Below are 19,107 nucleotides of genomic sequence, written 5' to 3'. Positions count from 1 at the left end.
CCTTTACAAGATCTTAGCACTGTGGTACTTTTGTAAGTACGCAGCAAAGATTAGAATTATATGAGGGACATTGGCAACATTGGCGTTGAGTCTCTGTCCCCCTCATGGGACAATCTACTTCATTTTTACTAATCAGGAACAATGTAGGCCCTTGTAGAAGTCTTCAAAATCTATGGCGTCATGCTGATTCGTGCGGTAACTTGCGACGCCACGCGCATTTTCTTTTTGCACATTTTCTCACTTGACAAGTTCCTTCACTGATGCACTTGAAAAACGAAACGAAAAGGCAAGCAACAGTATTCCAGTGATTTTGAAATTGTACAGTTAAACAGTGATAACACAGTCTCTGCCACAGCTTTTTCCCCAAAGGTATGTTGTGAAATGTGATAACGAATTCTGCACCTCAATTTCATCGGGCAGCTCATTTCATTGCATCGTGGTTCTAAGTAACGAAGAATACTTGAAGCAGTTGACACGTGTAACAAATGGACTTACCGCTAGTGATCAAAAATCCTTGGGCACGGAGTGTGTCTAGAGCCAATGTTTCGACAAGTGATCGTGTCTTCTTCACGGCAGTACCTTGAAGAAGACAAGCAACTTGCTGCCTTGAAGAAGACAAGACCACTTGTCGAAACGTCGTCAGCGACACCCCGCATTCAACAATTTTTTATCGCTTTCATCTTCCATCTTCCCTGAACTTGTGCCTTACGTGGATTTACAGCTTGTGTGTGATAATGAGTAATAATGGCATTAAAGGTACAGATAACAGCGTTTACTATCTTGCCTCTTTCTCTTTGTTGCGGCAGGATCGAGAAGCAGCAACTGGCGGTGCGCGAGAAGCTGGCCCAGGTGCACGCCCAGCAGAGCGCCGACAAGATCCGAGCCCAGATGGAGGCCCAGCTGAAGCAGCAGAGGCTGGCCATGCAGCAGAAGCGGCTGCAGGAAGGCACGGCCGGGGGCACCACCAAGGTCAGCGTGCCTGGCACCAAGACCATCACGGTGACCGTGTCCACCCCGCAGGCCGCCGCCAGCCAGGCACTCACCAAGGTGGGGTGGGGGTTTCCTTCGTCGTTAAATTAGCGTCCGACGCAGCCAAGCTCGAATGTTCTACTCGCTGCCTTCGCTACTCAGCTTTACCTGGGTTGGGATCTTGTAGCCGTTCTATAAACCTTAGCATCCCACGCAGCCGAGCCCAAATGTTCAACTCACTGTCTTCAATACTTGGCTTTCCTAGGTTGAGGCTCATGCTTATGTCACAAACGGGGGACATACGCGTGAGCTCTCGATCAATGACGAGAAGTGAAAATTTTCTTCCGTTCATAGCATGGGTACAAGATCCAAGTCCTGGGACCCAGTGCAGGGATCTCATTTGCTTGCCTCAAGATACACAAGAGTTGGCTTGTCTGGCATTGACATGATCAACTGTTGGATGAAACAAAAACAATTTCAACTGCTTTCCACCAAATTCAGCATGTAATTAATGAAAATGTGCTGCATATGTGGTATAACAAAGTTATTTTCGCGCTTGCAACTTTACTGTAGCAGGGTACGGCTCTGCTGGGATACAACCATTTAGTCGCAGCTTCAGTGCCTTTGGTGATTACTGAGCCTCATGCATCCCTTGTCACATCCAGGTGGCTTTGGTCTCTTCCGGAAGTCCGATCAAGGGCACCACACTCACGAGTCTGGTGGCCACGCCGGGCAACCCCGGCACCGGCCGGGCGGTGCGGCGCATCTTCACGACGCGACCCGTGGGCGCCACCAACAGTGCAGACGGCATCACCAAGATCCCCATCAGCGCCGGCACGCCGACGCTGATGCCCAAGGCGACGGTGGGTGGGCCGCAGCAGATTGTCGTGCGGGCCCCCGTCGCGGGCCAGGCGCGGCCGGCCGTGATTGCGGTGAGGGGAGTGGTGCCCGCGACTGCCGGTGGCACCAACGCGGTGATCCGTCCCGCCGTGGGGAATCCGACGGGCACGGCCGCCCCCGTCCGGGCCCAGATTCAGATCATCCAGGGTCCCAACGGTCAGCTTCAAGTCCGGGGGCTCATGCCTGGTAAGTAGCGATGCTTCTTTCTTTTGTAGTCGAAAGAAAGCCTTAGCTGGCTTATCAAATGCAAAAAGTGACCGGCGGTGGCGGTGTCAACACGGGTGATGCAAACAAAACATTGTCATCGTATGATGCTGTCATCATTTTGTCACAGGCCACCAAAATTTTGACATCACTGTGATGTGGCATCACTTGATGACGTCACCGCATGACATCGTTGTTTGTTCAAAAGTTGGCTGTTCACGGAGGCAGTGCAAAACCACATTGGATGCAGAAAGCTTTTAGGAGGGATCAGCACAATTGACCAAGAGGTAAAAGATGATGGAGTTTGCCTTCTTGTCGTCTTAGGCAAATGCGTAATGGTCTGTGCGACTTTTTTTTTCCTTCTTATTCCCCAAACTTTTTCATTGTCATCATCATCATATCATAAGCTTACATATGCTGACCCCAAGAATGAACTCGTCATACACTGACCTTTTTTTGCAGGAAATTTTTCCAATTTAATCACCACCAAGCGCACTGTTGTCGCCAACTATGATTTCTTTCACTTTGAAACCGTTTTATAACTTGTGTCGGACTGTAGAACAACAGAATAGCAGTTGAGTCGGAAACTCCGTCAGCAAGCAACATGCAAAGTGAACAAAAACCATCTTTCAGTTCAAAGACCATCATTCAAATTCGTGCTCAGGAACAATGAAAGCAGTCCATCTTTCAGTCAGAGCACTAAAGCTCGACTGACACGCGCGAGTTGATTGTGGCGTTTCAGAAGAACAGAACTATTTGCAAAAAGATACTTGTTCATTACTTAGCAAAATGCTTAATAATTAAATCAATCGTATCATCTGCTCTACACGCTACGTGTACAGTCAAAATGCCGGATGTCCTTGTTTCAACAGTCTCGACGAATTTCCTACATATACATAGTTAGGATTTTACTCTGCCAAGCAGTGGCAATGTTTGTACGCCATCCTGACCGTGCCGTATTATCTCTTGCAGGCCAACAACTCATCCGTTTGCCCGACGGCCGTCTTCAGCTGCTCACTTTACCCGTGCAAGCAGCACCGGCGGTCGCCACGACTACGGCCGGCACAGCCAACACGTCCCAGCCGCAGACCATCCAGATCACCACACTTCGGCCAGCCGTCTCCATCGCCCCAGCTACGGCGGCAGCTACGGCTACGGCTGCGGCAACTGCCGTGGCGGCTGCGACACCCACCGTGGTTGCCGCACCGGCAGCGGCACCTCAGACGGCGGTCTCCGTTACACCGGCCGGCACAGTACAAATCGTCTCTCAGCCGTCGCAGCAAATTAAGGTAAGTGGCTGAGGCCTGTTGCACTGTTGTGATATGGAAGGTATAACGAGCGACTACAGTAGACTCTCGTTAAATGGAACCTGAAGGGACCAGGAAAATCTGTTCCGTTTAACAGGAGTTAGTTTACTGAGGGGTGAACAGGGGTGCAAAAGTCAAGTATGAAACCAATCATATCAGAGAAAGTTGTTCCGTTTAACGAATTTCCGTTTACTGGGAGTCTACTGTATTTAGATGAGTTTAAAAGTACAGCGATGTGTTGTGCTACTATGTCATCTGGAAGAGAATATTTTCGAACACCTTCAACAGGTCGAACACGTATCAACAGGTCAACTTTTTTCAGTCTCAAAAAAATGACTGTGGTTGGCCGTGCACATACTGTAAACTGTGAGGTTTTGCTTGTCTTTCTATGTGGGTTCATATGCCAATAGTATGCTATATTCACCGTTCGTGTTGAAAATGTTGCATTAATCTCCACATGCAGATGCAGCCCACGGTGGTGCTGTCGACAGCGCTGCCCGCCAGTTCGGCTGCGGCGGCCGCCGGCACCGTGGTGACCACCACCCAGGCAGCACTGGCCCCAAAGCTCATCCAGATCCGGCCGCAGCTGACCACCACAGTGCCGCAGCAGATACTGGGCACACAAGTCAAAGGTGAACGCCTAGCACTTTTTCTATCAAGCTTAGAGTTTGGAAATGTTTGTCCAGAAAAGTGACCGTTAGAATTGGATGAGTTGTTTCCATTTGTAGTGGTTGTGTAATGTGCTGTAGTGCTGGCAACCGTATGGCTTAACAACTTGCCGGTGTGGTCATCTGCTCGCAGGAAGGTTTAGTGACGCTTTGTGTGACTAATGTACGATACATAAAGTTAGTGATTTATTATTATTATTATTTTAGTTTAGAAGAAGAAGGGTTTTATGTGCTTTGACTATCTGTCTCTTGTAAACGCGAGATGGTGTCTCTTCACACACGCATCTTCCAGATGTGGGTTGTAGTGTGCATGTATCTCACAGGAGTATGGCCACTAGCGTGGGTTCGGACTTAGCGAGCCACAGGGCCGCATCTGCCGTCGCCTCGCATGAACTAGCGCGCCACTACCCACGTACGTTCGAGCGCAAACAAAGGCGCCGAGCGTAGCGCGGCAAGTACACAGTACTGCTCTCGAAATCCGCAACACTTTATTGCCTGCGGCAACACCACAAAACGCAGTACAACGCCCGCTCCCAAAGGCGGCGGGAGAAGCAAAACAGGCTTAACCACGCCACGGGCGAAAGTACAACACAAAGGGTGCCGCTAGCACGTCTCCGCGGCAAAAGGGCTCATGGCGACACGCCGCTGAGAGAAACGTTCCCTCGCGACTATGCTGCGTACTCTTACGATCTGCGACCACAGGGCCCGATCGCTCGAGTAAGGGCAAACTCCGCTCGCGTTGGCTTCGATAGGTACAGTTTCGGCGTAGTAAGACCACGCGCGAATGCACCGCACCGCTCTTCAGCCTAGCGTTCGGAAAGGACAACGTGAGGTAAGCGCTCGCCGCTGGCGCAAGGCACCGTTAGCGAACTCCGTCCGAGCGAGCCCAAACAAAGGAGCCGACGGATGGGAAAGAAAAGACGTGCTCACCTTACGAGGTCCAGAGAGAGTCTCACCCGCCGCGCAAAACGTCTCGCGAGACCCGCACGCGGCGCCACCGTCGAGATCCGGCGCCGGGGTGAGGGGGTTTAACGTCACCAGCGCCGTAGGACGGCGGAGGAGGGGAGCGACATGATCGGACATGAGGATGGCAGAAATAGGCAAAAAAAAACCCGCGCAATGGCGACGGGCAAGCCTCAATTCCCACAGGGTGACATGTACTCGTTTTCCAGCCCATCATTGTAGTCTGTCTACAGTTATGGCCAGAATTGGAGCACAGCCCATTTAATTGCTACCAGCCATTTCATTTGCAGTGTTCGTAAGCTAAACCGTTTATCGAACGACAAGAATGATCGAAGTTGCAAGCAGTGGAAGGTTGACATTTTCCGACCGACCCGCAGTTCTGCCGGCGATGAGGCCCCTGGTGCAAGCGGCAGCAGGCACCGTAACACCGGCCACCACAGGCGTACGGTTGCAGGCAGCGACTGTGAGCATACCGGGGTTGGCCACTGTAGTGGCTAGTCCGGCTTCGGCAGCGGGTGCCGCAGCGGCGACCCCGGTGGTGGGCACGAAGGCGTTGCTGGCACCAGCGGCGACGACACCGGTCAAAGGTGGGTGTCAATTTCTTTATTATTATTATTATTATTATTTCTACTTGTTGCACCGGTACTTTTGATTTGGAGTGGGTAGCCAGCTCTTCATCATTTTCTGTTGTAGAGCAATGGTTCTGGTTCTTGCAATTGTAATGTGAGCCCTGAACACTTGAACAGTGTTCTAGAACCCCGCTAAGTCACCAAGTCACCCCTGCCATGGTTTGCTACAACACCTTTAGCAGCGCACTCGCAGCGTGTTACTGAAACACGTTGCTGGCACTGACAAGCCATAGCCTTAGTTAGGCTGGAACTGCGTGGTGGAACCCCATGGTGTACAGCCGCATTGCCGCCAATACGAGAGCACCCACACAAGAAATGCAGCGGCGCTCCCGTGCTGCGTTTTCCGGGTTGCCAGACAACATAAGTACAAATTACAGGAGTTGTCCGCGTTTCCACAAAAATAATGTGCTCTCCAAATTACAAAACACTACAATAAATATAAGTTTGTGCGCGATAGTGCGACCACGGAATTCCCGCATGCTGAGCGACCGCTGCTTGTTTACAAACACGTTTTTGTCGAATGCGCACACCAGCTCTGCCGTGAAAAAGTTTCGCCGAGGTGTGTGGCAAGCAGAGCCATCTGATGGCATTGGAAGAAACCAAGTGCCACCTGACTGCACTCTCTGATTGGCTGATGCGAATGCACCTCGCCGCGCTAGGCATTGTTTTCTACTTAGAGCAGTAACACGCAGCAGCACAATTTTGTGATGGATTCTGCTGTGTGCACGTGGCACCAGCCGCGCGTCAATCGTGCCTGTAATCACACCGTGCAGTTTGACCTTTAGATGAGTGGTAAAACTTCACTTGGAGCGCACTTTGAAGCAGTTGTTAGAATCTGCCTGTCTGTTTTGATGGGTTTGAGTTGAGAGGTGGGAATACATGCAGTTGTTGAGGTCATTTATTTTTAATACCTGACATATTCCTAACCTCTTTGAAGACATCTTGTTCGAGTGTACGTGTGTGTGTTATCTTACTAATACCTCAGATTTGGGTAACACAAATACAGAAGGCTGGATGAGTTGCAAATATGGCATACTTTGAATTGGCAATGACAGAAATTTGTGGGGAGTGGGGGAAAAAAAGTGGAGCAAGCATCATTTTCAATTGCAAGTTGCACCATTTACACATGCTTTTTTGTCTGTGCTCACCTTAGCCGTGGCCCCAGCTGCTGCCGCTGCCGCCACTGCTGCTTCTGTCACTGCTGCTGCTGCTGCTGCAAGCAAGACGGAGACGCCCACGACCCCTGCCGCTGCACCAGCCACTCCGGTCAAGCAGGTGGCAGAGGTCCCCACCACACCGGTCAAGAGCGAAGCACCCGCTGCCTCGCCCATCTCCTCGCCGCCCAACTCGCCACAGCAGTTTGTGCTCACTCCAGCCATAACGCAGCAGAGTAAGTCGAGGCTGCACCGTACAGTCCTGTCTGCTCTTGAAGGGAACGCCGTAAGGGCAATGGGGCTAACGGACGTTGAACATTCACGAGTGGGTCGATGTCAAGTTGGGCTTTGGCTCGTGAAAGTTCAGCATGTGATAACTTTTGATCGAATTGGTTTAGATCATCCATTCTTGTTCTACTGCATACAGTTCTCGTTCCAGATTACTGCAATATGCTGGTTTACTTTGTAGCTCTCCCATTCTAGAAAAAATCTTGCTCCCGAAAAAGGATCATAAGATGCTTTAGATTTCAAAAGCTACATATTTTACTAGAAAAGTAGTGCAAAACTTGAAATCAGCTTATGAATATGACTATACATAAATGCAGGAAGTTTCATCACAATCAGTCACAAAATAAAATGTTTTAAAGTGCCATGTCCCCCTTATGTTTCTTGTTGAACTGCCATATCCAGCGTGTCGCATGTGCATCTCCAACCATTTTCCTTTCTCCCACATCCAGTTGTACGGCAAGCCCTGATGAATCCCCAGACGTCACCCGAGATCCAGCAGAAGCTGCTGGCCCTGCAGCGACACCACCAGCAGCTGCAGCGTACACCCACTGCTGTCACGGTGTCGGCGGGAGTGGGCCGCAGCTCTTCCTCGTCATCATCGTCGTCTTCTTCGTCCTCCTCCTCTTCCTCGTCTTCGTCCTCGTCGGGTGGTGGCCCCGCGGTCTCACCGCCGGTGTCCAAAACCAAGTCAGCCGAACACAAGGACGAAGGTCAAAGGTAGGTAATGCTTTGCCAGAATTTGTTTTGTAAATTCTGGCAAACACGTGGCTGTCCATTTTCCTTTCTTAGCCCTTCTGTCACCTTGTGGGATTCCGCAGATCCGATTTGCAGTATGCCGTGTCCATGCGCTTCGAGTTGTCGATTGATTTGCCCTTGCACTGCCAATTGCTAGCTTCTTGGTTAGCTCAATTGGTAGAGTGTCCGCCCTGGAAACGTGTTGGTCCCCAGCCTCGTCTTCAAGCAATTCAACCAGATGACTGCTTGAACTGCCTTGGGTACTTAGTGCATAAAAAACGCGTTCGTTCTTCATAACCTGCAGAGCTGCAGTTTGCCAGCAAGTGCTCAAGGGCATCGTGGACAAGATCGAGCGCGACGAGAAGACGACTGGCCGGCGGCAGCGGGCCAAGGCGAGCGCCGAGGAGAGGAAGGCGCGGGCGTCGCAGACCAAGCTGCACGAGGTGCTCGTGCGGCAGACGGAGTTCCTGCGGCGGGAGATCATGCGCAAGCGGGCACTGATGGAGAAAGAGCTCCAGATTCAGATCCAGGTGGGCTTGGCTTGGCTTCTTCCTCGGCTCGGCTTATCTCTTTCTCTCTGTGCATCTATGCTAAGAAGGGAAAACAGTTGTGCTGAATTTTGGACAAACACAAAGGAAGACAGATGACATGTGTTCCCATGTGTTCGTACAAAATTCAGCGCTGTTTTCCCTTCTTTGCACGATGAACCAACTTGCCCAAGCCTTAACCCTAGCAAGCATCTATGCTATTCTGAGGACTGAGCCCTCTCTCTCTCATGTGGCAAATTTAAGTGCGTATCACAAGCTTTGTTGAAAAAGTTGTGGGTGAAAACATAGGCGTAGTTGAAGGGAAATGAGCAACACAAATGTAGAGCTGTAGGAATTCCTCTATTTATTTATTTGTCTAATTTGTCTGTTTACGCATCGGATTTGTCGAAACCTAGCACAAGTATCAAATTCTTTGTAGTGATTTCAATACCTGTTATGAAGTTATGTGGTGTTTGAGTACTCAGAATAGCAAAAGTGCCTTGCAAATCGAATATTCGAAGTTACGAACGTTTACAAACCCCTACACAATTGCCAACCATCAGCTGAATGGTCGCACCGTGGCTCTAGCGATGGTAGCCGATGGTCAGCGTTTGGGTTTTCCATTTCCCTTCGATTGTGTCCATCATGTTTACGTGTGCAGGCCAACTTTTCTTACAATGAATCTCTATAAACTAGCTTAACTTTCTGTCCTTCATACAGCTTTAGTTTGTTGATCATGTGTAAAAAAAATGCATGTTCTTAACACTGTCCATAGAAATAAGTAGCGGAGCCCCAAGATCAAATGTAAAGACCCGACGACTGCCAGTGAGGACATGTCCGTGTGTTCCTGTTGACAGCCCTGTGGTTCCTCCTCTGTGCTGTTTTGTATACAGCTCCGAGAGCAACGTACAGCTGTTGGGGCACACTCGTGTGTTACTGTTGATGAGACCGAGGTTCCTTCTCTGCTTTGACTTTGGTCATTTCTAGGGTGCTCCTGTATGTCTTGTTGCGATCCGCAATTGTGATTACCTACCATTTGACGTCTTTGGCCATTGTTGAACGGCTAATGGCGATGGCTTTCCCCCGCGCAGACCGAACTTCAAGCCGACCTAAAGCGAAGAGCGGCAGCAGCAGCGGCGGTGGCCGCCCCGACAACGCTGGTCACGCCGCGGATACCGCCTCAAGAGAAGGTCGCACAGGTAAGCAGGTCTGGAAGAAACACGTGAGCTATCGTGAGATGGCTTTGACTATTCTGGGGCTGAATTCACAAAGCTTTTTGTTTATAAGCAGTCCTCGAGATTGGCTGGCTACCATAATACCGTATTTTCCCATGTGTAACCCACCCCTGCGTTATAACCCACCCCTCCAAGTGCAACCTGCAAGAAAAAAAAAAAAACTTGTTTCGTTTTTTTTTTTTTTAATTTGTGCGTATTGCCATAAAGCCACTTTCCTTACGTTACTGTGCCGGGAAGCCACCTTGCACTCCAAAGTTTGCATATATCTCGAACCCTTAATTTAGCTCCAAGTTTCCTGTACACATTGTGCGAGTTATACGCAAGAAGATACGGTACGTCCAGCATCAGCATTGGCTATAATTGGCCTTTACGAATGAGTTTAGCGTAAGACTTTTTTTGAGAACACGGGCCATGGTTCCTCTCACAGGTGATGCGCACCCTGGAGAGCAGCAAGCAGCAGGCCGCGGCCGCTGCCGCCGCCGCGGCAGCAGCGGCGTCGCGCAAGCGGGCGCAGTCGCAGACCAGCGACAGCGACGTCTCGCCGCCGGTGGCGGCCAAGCGGCCGAAGAAGCAGGCAAAAGTGCCGACTGCACAGCGGCCACCGCCGGCGCCATCACACCACCGTGTCGGCAGCGGCAACTCTGCGACGCCTGCCAGCCACGCCAAGCAGCGTGGTAGCGCCGGTGGTGCAGCTGTGGGCCAGCACAAGCTGTACTGCATCTGCAAGAAACCGTACGACCCTTCAAAGTGAGCTCGACTCTTTATTCTTTTCTCGCAGCCTGGCTGCTCTGTATGGAAAGAGTACTTGGCTGGGATGACAAATAAGCAAATGTTTGTTTTTCTGTCACCTAAACCCATCATCAAAATTAATTCCATATCTCGTGGGGGGTGCAGTGAACCCTACTTCCTTGTGTACTCTCATAAGCAGGTCGAACGGGCCGGGGGATGTCATGTGGGGACGCTTCGCACACGGATGCAATAATTTTTTTACTTAATATATCAAGATACATCATTTTATTTTGACTCGTTTGGTCTTCAAAGCTAGCGCCACACTTTCGGTAGTGCGTTTGGAAGAAAACACAGAAAGAGATCGTTGATGCTGTTTGCCTGCGAGGCAACGCCTCTTCATTATAAAAACTTCCAACTCCGTAAAACACCTCTCACGTGAAAGAGTTTTGAAAGAGTTTTAGCATCCTTGTGGGACAAGGGATGTTTCACCAAATATCCAACGAGGGTCACATTTTTTAGGTCGATTGCTTTTGAAGGTTGCTATCGCTTCTGTGAAGTCTTTTATGACTCGCGTCATAAAAGATGTCTATAAAGATGTCTACGGGTGATGGCATTCTTCACACTGTGCCAAGCATGCTGCCTTGGCATGGTACCCAAACACTTTTGAGTGTTAGTGTTCACTTTTGGTTCGGTCTAACCAGTCCAGCCCATTGTCAAGAAAGACTGTAACCAACTGTGTTTGTAGAGCAACATAACAATTTTTGGTCAGGCCTATCTATCAGGCCCAACTAAATGAGTTTGTGTTCAGCCTGACGAAATGTTCCGTGTTGCGATTGGCAAAAAAGTGGCAGCAGTGGCAACAGTGACAAGTCTATCCGTGTGTGTGCAGGTTCATGATTGGGTGCGACCTGTGTTCCAACTGGTTCCACGTCAAGTGCATAGGCCTGACCGAGGTACAGGCCAAAGCCATGGACAAGTATGTCTGCAACGAGTGCCGGAAGGACCACAAGAGTTCAACGCAGGAGCTCTACTGCCTCTGCAGGCAACCCTACGACGAGTCCCAGTAAGTCTGCCAACTGGCTTTAACCTCCAAATCCGAGCGTTCCACCCTGCTATGGCTTGCCTCATAATTATATAGTGATTTCGGCACGTAAAAGCCCAGAACCTAACTCTGCTTCCACCTGCAACTTTAAAACAGTTGTTTGTGCAGTTCTTGTAATACAGCGAAGTTTGTGATCTTGTGTGCATAATTGTACGGCTTTTGTGTACTGCGCTAATAGCGAAGTGTGCATCCGCCTGGGAAATGCTGCTTTCATTTCACGTACAAGTATTTTAGCGTACCAAAGTTTCACTAAGGTTCTTTTTTTTTCGTTTATTTTAATAAAAATTTCTTCTCGTATGTGGCCACGTAGTGGTCACTCGGGCTGTGAAGGTGCCATCTGCTTTGGATGTGTAATAGAAATTGAGTGCCCCATTGGGTACATCGCAGTAAAGACAGTGAATGCTTGTAACAAATGTATTTCGGCTGCCCCTTTAAACTTCATTATAAATACAGTAGAACCCCGCTGTTACGTTCCTCACTGCTGCGTTTTCCCGGCTGTTACGTCGTTTTCCGCCAGTCCCAGCATAATTCCCATAGGATACAATGTATTGGGAACCCCGCTGTTACGTCGTAACTGTCGGACCGTTCCCGTATGATACGTCGCGAAGTGCGCTCGGAGCCGACCGAGTGACTACCAAAGAGAGCAGCCATGGTGCATTTTCACGCAGCTTGGCCTCGTTTGACCGTAACATTAGCCGCATGAGAGGCGCAAGCAACAGAATCTTTCAATTGATGCAAACAAAAGCATGGCCTTCGAGATTCAAATTGCAAAGATGGCGTCTATGACGTAACTGCTCGCGAAAGCAAGGCCTTCGAGATTGGCATTTACTATTGACAAAAGCATAGCCTCTGAGATTTGCATTGCACAAACATGGCGTGTATGACGTAATTGCTTGCGAAAGCAAGGCCTTCGAGATTGGCATTCACTTCTGCCATAGAGTTTCTTACAATAATACCTAGAGGGGAATCTGGCGCTAGTGTCTACGCGGGCTCCTTGAGACGCGCTTCAACCACCATGGGAATGATGGGAAGTACAGGCTTCGGATTTGCTTCGGATGGATTAGGTTCTTGAGATTCGCAACGCTTGTTTGCCGAGTGTAAAACAAAGTGATATGAAGTTAATTCCAATTAAAACTTGCTTCATTCTTTTGTGTGTAAAACTTATTGCAAAAAGTTTGCGTGACCGTGAGATGGAACTGAAACCTGGACAAATTCAACCACCAGGGTATGCATTGCTCTGCAATTGTGTTCCAGATTTGGCATCACCAAATAATGAATTATTTTTGTACAACACTTGAAAAGAAACACGCTTGTTTTTCCCTCGAAAGTAGGCATTATCTATTTATGGAAATAACAGTACTGTATTGAGTGAGAAAGACTTAACGTATCGTCTGCTGCGATGCCAGGTGCGTCTGTTCAAGTGGTCTGCCTCCAACGCATCTCTCGTTTTGCAGTGAAGTCGAGTCAGAGGAGCGCGACGGTGCGTCTACTTAGCTTCGCCGTCGTTTTGCAGCTGATGTGAACGAGTTTGGTAAGACGCGCTTATCAAATAAACGTGAACTCGATGCAGTTTGCTGCACTGACATGGGACACTACATCTGTGCGCAGCGGTGAGTGCACGACGCTTTGCTAAAACTGTCAAATACAGCCTGTAAAGCTGCTGCGTCGCAGCAAACCAAGAGATATAGCGGTCTTCAGCCTCTTTGAACAACAAAGGCGCTGCTTGAATGCTTTAAAACGCACCCCACTACCCACGCCTCGCGAAGAACGAAACTGAAACTGTAGAAAAAGATCCGTAGACAGTTCGCTAGCTAACACTATCCAATCCGAAGCCTGTACTTCCCATCATTCCCATGGTGGTTGAACGATCGCAGCGCCAGTTTCCTCTCTAGGTTATTGTATGAAACTCTATGACTTCTGCCATCGCGTTGGCGTAGACTCATCATCATCGTTATTTGTCGGAGAACGGGAGGAGTTCGAGCTGGTTGGAGCTCGCATGGTCGTGCGTGCGGTTCGCGGTCGGACTCGCCGCGCCGGTCGTGATTGCGTGTGCTTAGTTCTTTCATGCCTACAGCTGTTGGTGTTAAAAAAATCATGATTACATTTCTGTGGATGAGGCCGTCCTAAGCTCCGCGTTTCTATCCAGCGAGCTAGATCGCGGCTGAGCGCGCCAATTTTCGTGCTGCTCGTAAGAATTGAAATAAAATTCTGTACCACTAAATATTTTGCCGTTTTTCCTGTTTTTTGGCTCTTACGTTTCCCGTCTCTTACGTTTATTTCCTACGGTCCCTTCGAAAACGTATCAGCGGGGTTCTACTGTAGTCGGTTCAAAGTTGCAGCACGTGCCACATTGCGTGCCATGCGTAGTCTTATGCTGCTACCGTTTCACCCCCCCTTTGTGCATGCAGGTTCTACATCTGCTGCGACCAGTGCCAGGACTGGTTCCACGGCCGGTGCGTCGGGGTGCTCCAGAGCGAGGCGGACTCCATCGAGGAGTACATCTGCCCCACGTGCCAGCGCAACAGCAACATCAACCAGGCCAACCTGAAGCCCCTGCAGCCGAAGGACTTCGACAACCTCCGCAAGCTGCTGAAGAGTCTTCAGGTGAGGGACAGATGCATCGGTAGTTGCATGCGTGACAGGAATTAGAGAAAGCATTTAAAAAAAGATTTCAAAAGTTCTAGCTTGTCTGTAACATTTTGCAAAACGCGAAGATTACTGAGGGCGTTTATGTAAGCTGTTGTGTTGGTTGTACTTTATTATGCCACACGCCTTAACCAGGTGCAATATAGCTGTTATTGTAGTGGCTTGCCATATTCAGCATAAGTACTGTTGTAGGGTTTCTGTAGTGATGCACTTGCTAAACAAAGAGTTTTATTCGATAGGAACACTTTTGCAACACTGGAAATGGAATTGTTGTTGTGACTGATTGTATTCTGCTGAACTATTGTTGTAAAGTCTTCGTAGTAATGTAATACCAGAGATGGAGCTGTTGTTGCAACAACCAATTCACTAGTGCTCAGCTGCTCTTGTAAATTATGAAATCTTTGTAGTGATTTAATTTTTAATGTTTGGTTTCACCCTACCTCACCAAAAGTTGGTTTGTCTATAGCACTTGCAACACGAGAAAATTTGAAGTGTGCTGTGGTTGTAATTGGTGACGTGGGTTTACACGCGGCATCTGCTTATATTAGTAAGGGAATTTAGTGTACACTTGCCACTTCTGTGATAGTAAGGTAGCCGGTATGTAGTATCAACTGAACGTTGAAATTGTGAGTGTTATGGCAGGTGAATAACATGCCTGCAAACCTTTTTTTCTGTTCCTTGCCTCTGGTTGGCAGACGCACAAGATGGCCTGGCCTTTCTTAGAACCTGTCGACGCAAAGGAGGCACCAGACTACTACACGATCATAAAAGAACCTATGGGTGAGTAAACGCAATTCTTATACTGTAAACAGGTGTGAGGCTTGTGTGAGTGAGGATTGTGAGGACAAGATCAAAGTAGCTCCCGCTGTTAGCATCTTCGTTATAGGTTGTTTAAATGAAGTAGCAACTTGCCATCAGCACTGCATTAAGAGCTGTATCAAGCGTGATCTGAATCAAATTCCGCGGTCATGATTGGCTCATTTGTGCAAGCTGTGGTCGCCTACTGAGAAAAAATAAAATGCTGGAAACGCGAGGTTTTCAAACAAGACCTGAATGGCACCGGTGGAGTACATAGTTCACGAGCAGCCGGTGGTTGAAGTTGGTTGAGTTTAGACTTTAATTCAAGGGTGCGCGCAGTTGCTGTTTATAAACATAATTTCGAAGCCAATATTTGCAGATCAGTGCAGAAGGGCCTCGTGAATGCGAGAATAATGAGATTGAAATTGCAATTTTGGAGCCGCTTTTCGACTCTTGAGTGCCATGTCCTTCCTTATCATAAAAGAACTGAACAGCAATAGTGATTTCACAGGAGCATTACGTCTAGATGATAACCTTTTTTCTTTTACTGTTGCAATGGGGCTAGCATCGTCACTGTCGCAGAAACAGAAGAAGCATAGGTACATGCTAAGAAGCAAAACGTTTTCTCTTTGTTTTCGCAGACCTACAGACCATAGAGCGGCGGTTGCAGACTCGCCACTACCAGAAGCTGAGCGAGTTCATCGGCGACATGACCAAGATCTTCGACAACTGCCGCTACTACAACCCGCGAAACTCGCCCTTCTACCAGTGCGCCGAAGTGCTCGAGGCGTTCTTCGTCCACAAAATCAAGGTGTTCCGCGAAAGCATCTCGTGGTGACCTGACGGCGGAGGAGCTTGCCGCGGAGTCCCGCCGAAAGAAAGGGAGCGTGCGCGTGGCGCAACAACGCACACCGAACCGCGTACTACAACACAGTCATGAAACATGAACTGTCATTGTGTGCCGACGCTATTCGTCAGAAACCAAGCGCACCGTCGTCGAGACGCGTGCCGGTGACGTCGCTCCGCGGACATTCGGAGAGCCAGGACTCCAACTCCACGGTGCTGTGCGCACGCGGAGCCGCTCATTCACTATCTGTCGCGTTTCGGACTCCACACCGTCGTGTTGACTGTCTAATCACAGCATCCCGGTGCCGCAGCATCTCGGCGCGAGTTTCGAGTCTTCGCGTGGCCTTTTTTCGGGCGACGGAAAGAGAAAAAAAATTTTGTACATAGTGTAGAGGGAGATGATGTCTCGTCATTGCCATAGCAGCCTCATCAATACAGCGCGTGCCACCGACACCATTTTTTTGTTCGTTTGTTCCTCCTCGTGCCGTACACCTCCGCGTGTATTTTGTGGAGCCATGCATTAAGTGCCGTTTTTTTTTTAATTGCAGCCGTGTCTTTTCACGCTTACTATTTCTCATGCATTGCGAATGCAAAATTGTCTGACAGTGTTTTTCCTTCTTTCTTTTTTATAGAATTTTTTCACCCGCACTGTATCCCTGGCCTGAAGCTATTTGTGAAACTCATTTTTAAAAGTGTGAATAAGGGAAGACAATTCGTGAAATTGTGTATTAATATGTACAGGATTTTTGGGGGGGATGCAGGGTTGCGTGGTAGTTTTTTTTTCTGTAAAAACGGCGCGGTACGGTGTTTTTCACGCGTTGCCGCTGGCTTCGTTTATCAACTAAAAACATGACATGTTATGTAGACCTCCTTTTTTTTTGCGTGTGTGTGCGTGCGCGCGAATGTATTTAGTTGCGATTTGACCTATGCATTTTCGAGATGAACAGCCGCAGTTCACTCCGAAGCTTGCGTCGACAGAGACTGGAGAAAGCGCATGTTATCCTGGACTCGCTTCGCAGAGCTTTTGTTTTTAATTCTTTCAAGCATTGTACATTGTGGTTACGTAGTAAATATTTATTCCGTTGAAAAGAACAAGTCTGTGTGCAAAAAGCGTTGTGGGCAGTGACGAAAAAAGAACACAAGAAACAAGTCCAAGACGACCTCCACTTTATTGAGAAAATGGAAAAAAGGTCGTGGCCCGCGAAATTGTTATAATGGTCATTGGTGAAATGGCACAATCTTCGCATTGGTTACTTTTGAGCGACACTGTACTAAAAGACGTTCATCCAGTACAAAAACTGCACAGTAGCTTTTGTTTAGAGCTCATTGCCTGTCTGCTCGGTGCTCATTTGCATTTTTTTTTTGCTACGATTGCCTGTGCCATCCAACTAAATGTATGAAATACGTGAATGAAAAAAATAACCAACATCAAAACTTCGTTTCATTGATTGCTGTACTGCTTTGAAAAATAAAGGCAGTCGAACTTCTGTAAAACCTATTCACAACGCCGGATTAAATTTGAATGCGAAGAAGTAGAAAAACGTTGACAGTTTTCAGGTTTTTCTTTGTTTGCGACAAATGCTTAACTGCCAACTTCAGCAATGTCTTGCGTTACGTAGAAAAGCTAAGTTTCTGATTGCATTGCAGATCGGTCTCTGTGCAAAATTTTAGAAATACAGGTGGATGTGTGAAAGACTCAAGAATAAAAGGTTTTCATGCTAAAACGCAAATAGTAGGTCCGCTGTCACTTGCGATCGTGAAACTAAGTTCGAGATGCCAAAAACTAGCATTTGCCCAAGCGTGACAGCGACGCGTCTAAAATTTGCTTCGAGTTTTCTTCTCACCAGGTGCACCTGTTGTCTTTTAAAGGGCACTAAAGTGAAACAATGAGTCTGTTTGGATTGATCAATTGTATTTGTAAACTGTAATGTTATTTCACCATCATAGGTTTATTAATTGATTAGAAAATCAAGGTCAAACTTTCATTTTTAAATTTCACGCCGAAATCTCTGCACGTGACGTCATGGATTTCAAGCTATTTTTCATTATTTTGGCAGCATCGGCTCAACAAAATTTTCTGAAGCTTGGTATGTTGAGTCTCTGGCCCCCTCAGAGGACAATCTACTTCATTTTTACTGATCAGGAACAACGTAGGCCCTTGTAGATGTCTTCAAAATCTATGATGACACGCTGATTCGTGCGGGAACTTCAAGGTGGCATCGCCACGCGCATTTTCTTTTTGCACGTTTTCTCGCTTACCAAGCACCTTCTCGCAGCAAGCGTGGTGGTTTTGGTATTGTGGAAGATTAATTTATGGATACAAGAAAAATCTTTTTTCTCTTTAGTGTCCCTTTAAACCAGTCGATATTGTAGTTCAGACTGATTATTGTAGTTCATAAATATGCACCGACCTTGGAAAGAAGCTACAGTCCAATTTTCACGTCGTACGCCTGCGTAATTACACTGTCTCGGTCAATGTTATTTCCTGTTCGCGTTTACACCGACGCTGCCGAAGTGCATATGCAAGTTTACAGCAAACCAGTGATCTAACTGAACTTTCCGAAGCTGCAAATGGAATAGATGGATTTGAGCTTGTCCGCCGAGAATGGGATTGAAGGAAAAAAAAAAAAAGGCGGGTATCCCGAACCCAGAAACGTTTTTTTTTTTTTTTTTTTTTGTTCGCAGTAACGCAAATTTGCGTTTTCCGGAGCACCCATGCGCCCTGTACATAATCATTACCATTGTCCCTCACCATCTCTGCTTGCCTCTCTCCGCCGACATTTGCAACCAGCGCGCCGAGCGAATCGCCGCCGCCAGTTTTTGTTTATGAACATGGTTGTCAAAAGCGGTGACAAGACAACTTGCGCTCGTCGCCACTTTTCACACGTCGACGCTGCCTTTTTTGGTTGGGCCGGCCATCTTTTGACCATTTCTCCACTCGCAATGTGGGGTTGTGTGAAGGAGGGGAGTCATACATGATGCGTCACACGTGGAGAGTTGTACTGCAAACGTGCATGTTGCAAAAATGGTTAAAAAGATGACAAAATGGCGACTGCTACATTGCAAGATGTGTAACATTGTAAAACATGTTATTTGTATGAAAAACGACAAAAAAAAATAAATTATATCGAGCAAGAATGAGAAGTGTCTATGTGACTTTACAGTTGCCGTGTTGCGTTGTAACCTGCAATTTCTTTTTTCAATCGAATGCTGTGCGTCTGTGTTTCGAGTTTCTTTGTGTTTACACTGTAGGTTGCATCTGCCACTACTGTATCGCTCCCACTTACCCAACTGATCCTAAACCTAATCCCCTCCTCTGTGCCTGCATGCCGTAGTTGAGAAGAGGTTGCGGGATCGAATCCTGGCTGCCGCGGCCGAATTTTCGATGGAGGCGAAAATGCTCGAGG

At 48.1% G+C, this 19,107-nt stretch overlaps 1 protein-coding gene across 2 annotated transcripts in view; it reads left to right on the top strand.

Moving 5' to 3' along the window:
• The window catches only part of LOC119400124 (nucleosome-remodeling factor subunit BPTF), a 56,246-nt gene extending 37,411 nt beyond the window's left edge, over nt 1–18,835 (top strand). For both annotated transcript variants that reach the window (XM_037667085.2, XM_037667084.2), the window contains 14 exons: nt 807–1,047; nt 1,635–2,055; nt 3,046–3,362; nt 3,844–4,012; nt 5,389–5,598; nt 6,794–7,030; nt 7,532–7,799; nt 8,122–8,347; nt 9,436–9,543; nt 10,007–10,326; nt 11,198–11,371; nt 13,819–14,014; nt 14,752–14,836; nt 15,496–18,835. In XM_037667085.2, coding sequence (XP_037523013.1) covers nt 807–1,047; nt 1,635–2,055; nt 3,046–3,362; nt 3,844–4,012; nt 5,389–5,598; nt 6,794–7,030; nt 7,532–7,799; nt 8,122–8,347; nt 9,436–9,543; nt 10,007–10,326; nt 11,198–11,371; nt 13,819–14,014; nt 14,752–14,836; nt 15,496–15,692 — 3,169 coding nt within the window. In that variant the 3' untranslated portion in view covers nt 15,693–18,835. The remainder of the gene's footprint in view (nt 1–806; nt 1,048–1,634; nt 2,056–3,045; nt 3,363–3,843; nt 4,013–5,388; nt 5,599–6,793; nt 7,031–7,531; nt 7,800–8,121; nt 8,348–9,435; nt 9,544–10,006; nt 10,327–11,197; nt 11,372–13,818; nt 14,015–14,751; nt 14,837–15,495) is intronic.
• The last annotated feature ends 272 nt before the right edge of the window (nt 18,836–19,107 follow it).

This window comes from Rhipicephalus sanguineus, chromosome 7 (assembly GCF_013339695.2).
Source record: "Rhipicephalus sanguineus isolate Rsan-2018 chromosome 7, BIME_Rsan_1.4, whole genome shotgun sequence".
In the NCBI taxonomy this organism is placed as follows: Eukaryota; Metazoa; Arthropoda; class Arachnida; order Ixodida; family Ixodidae; genus Rhipicephalus; species Rhipicephalus sanguineus.
Note: the sequence above shows the minus strand (reverse complement) of the source record. Positions and strands in the feature narration are given on the sequence as shown.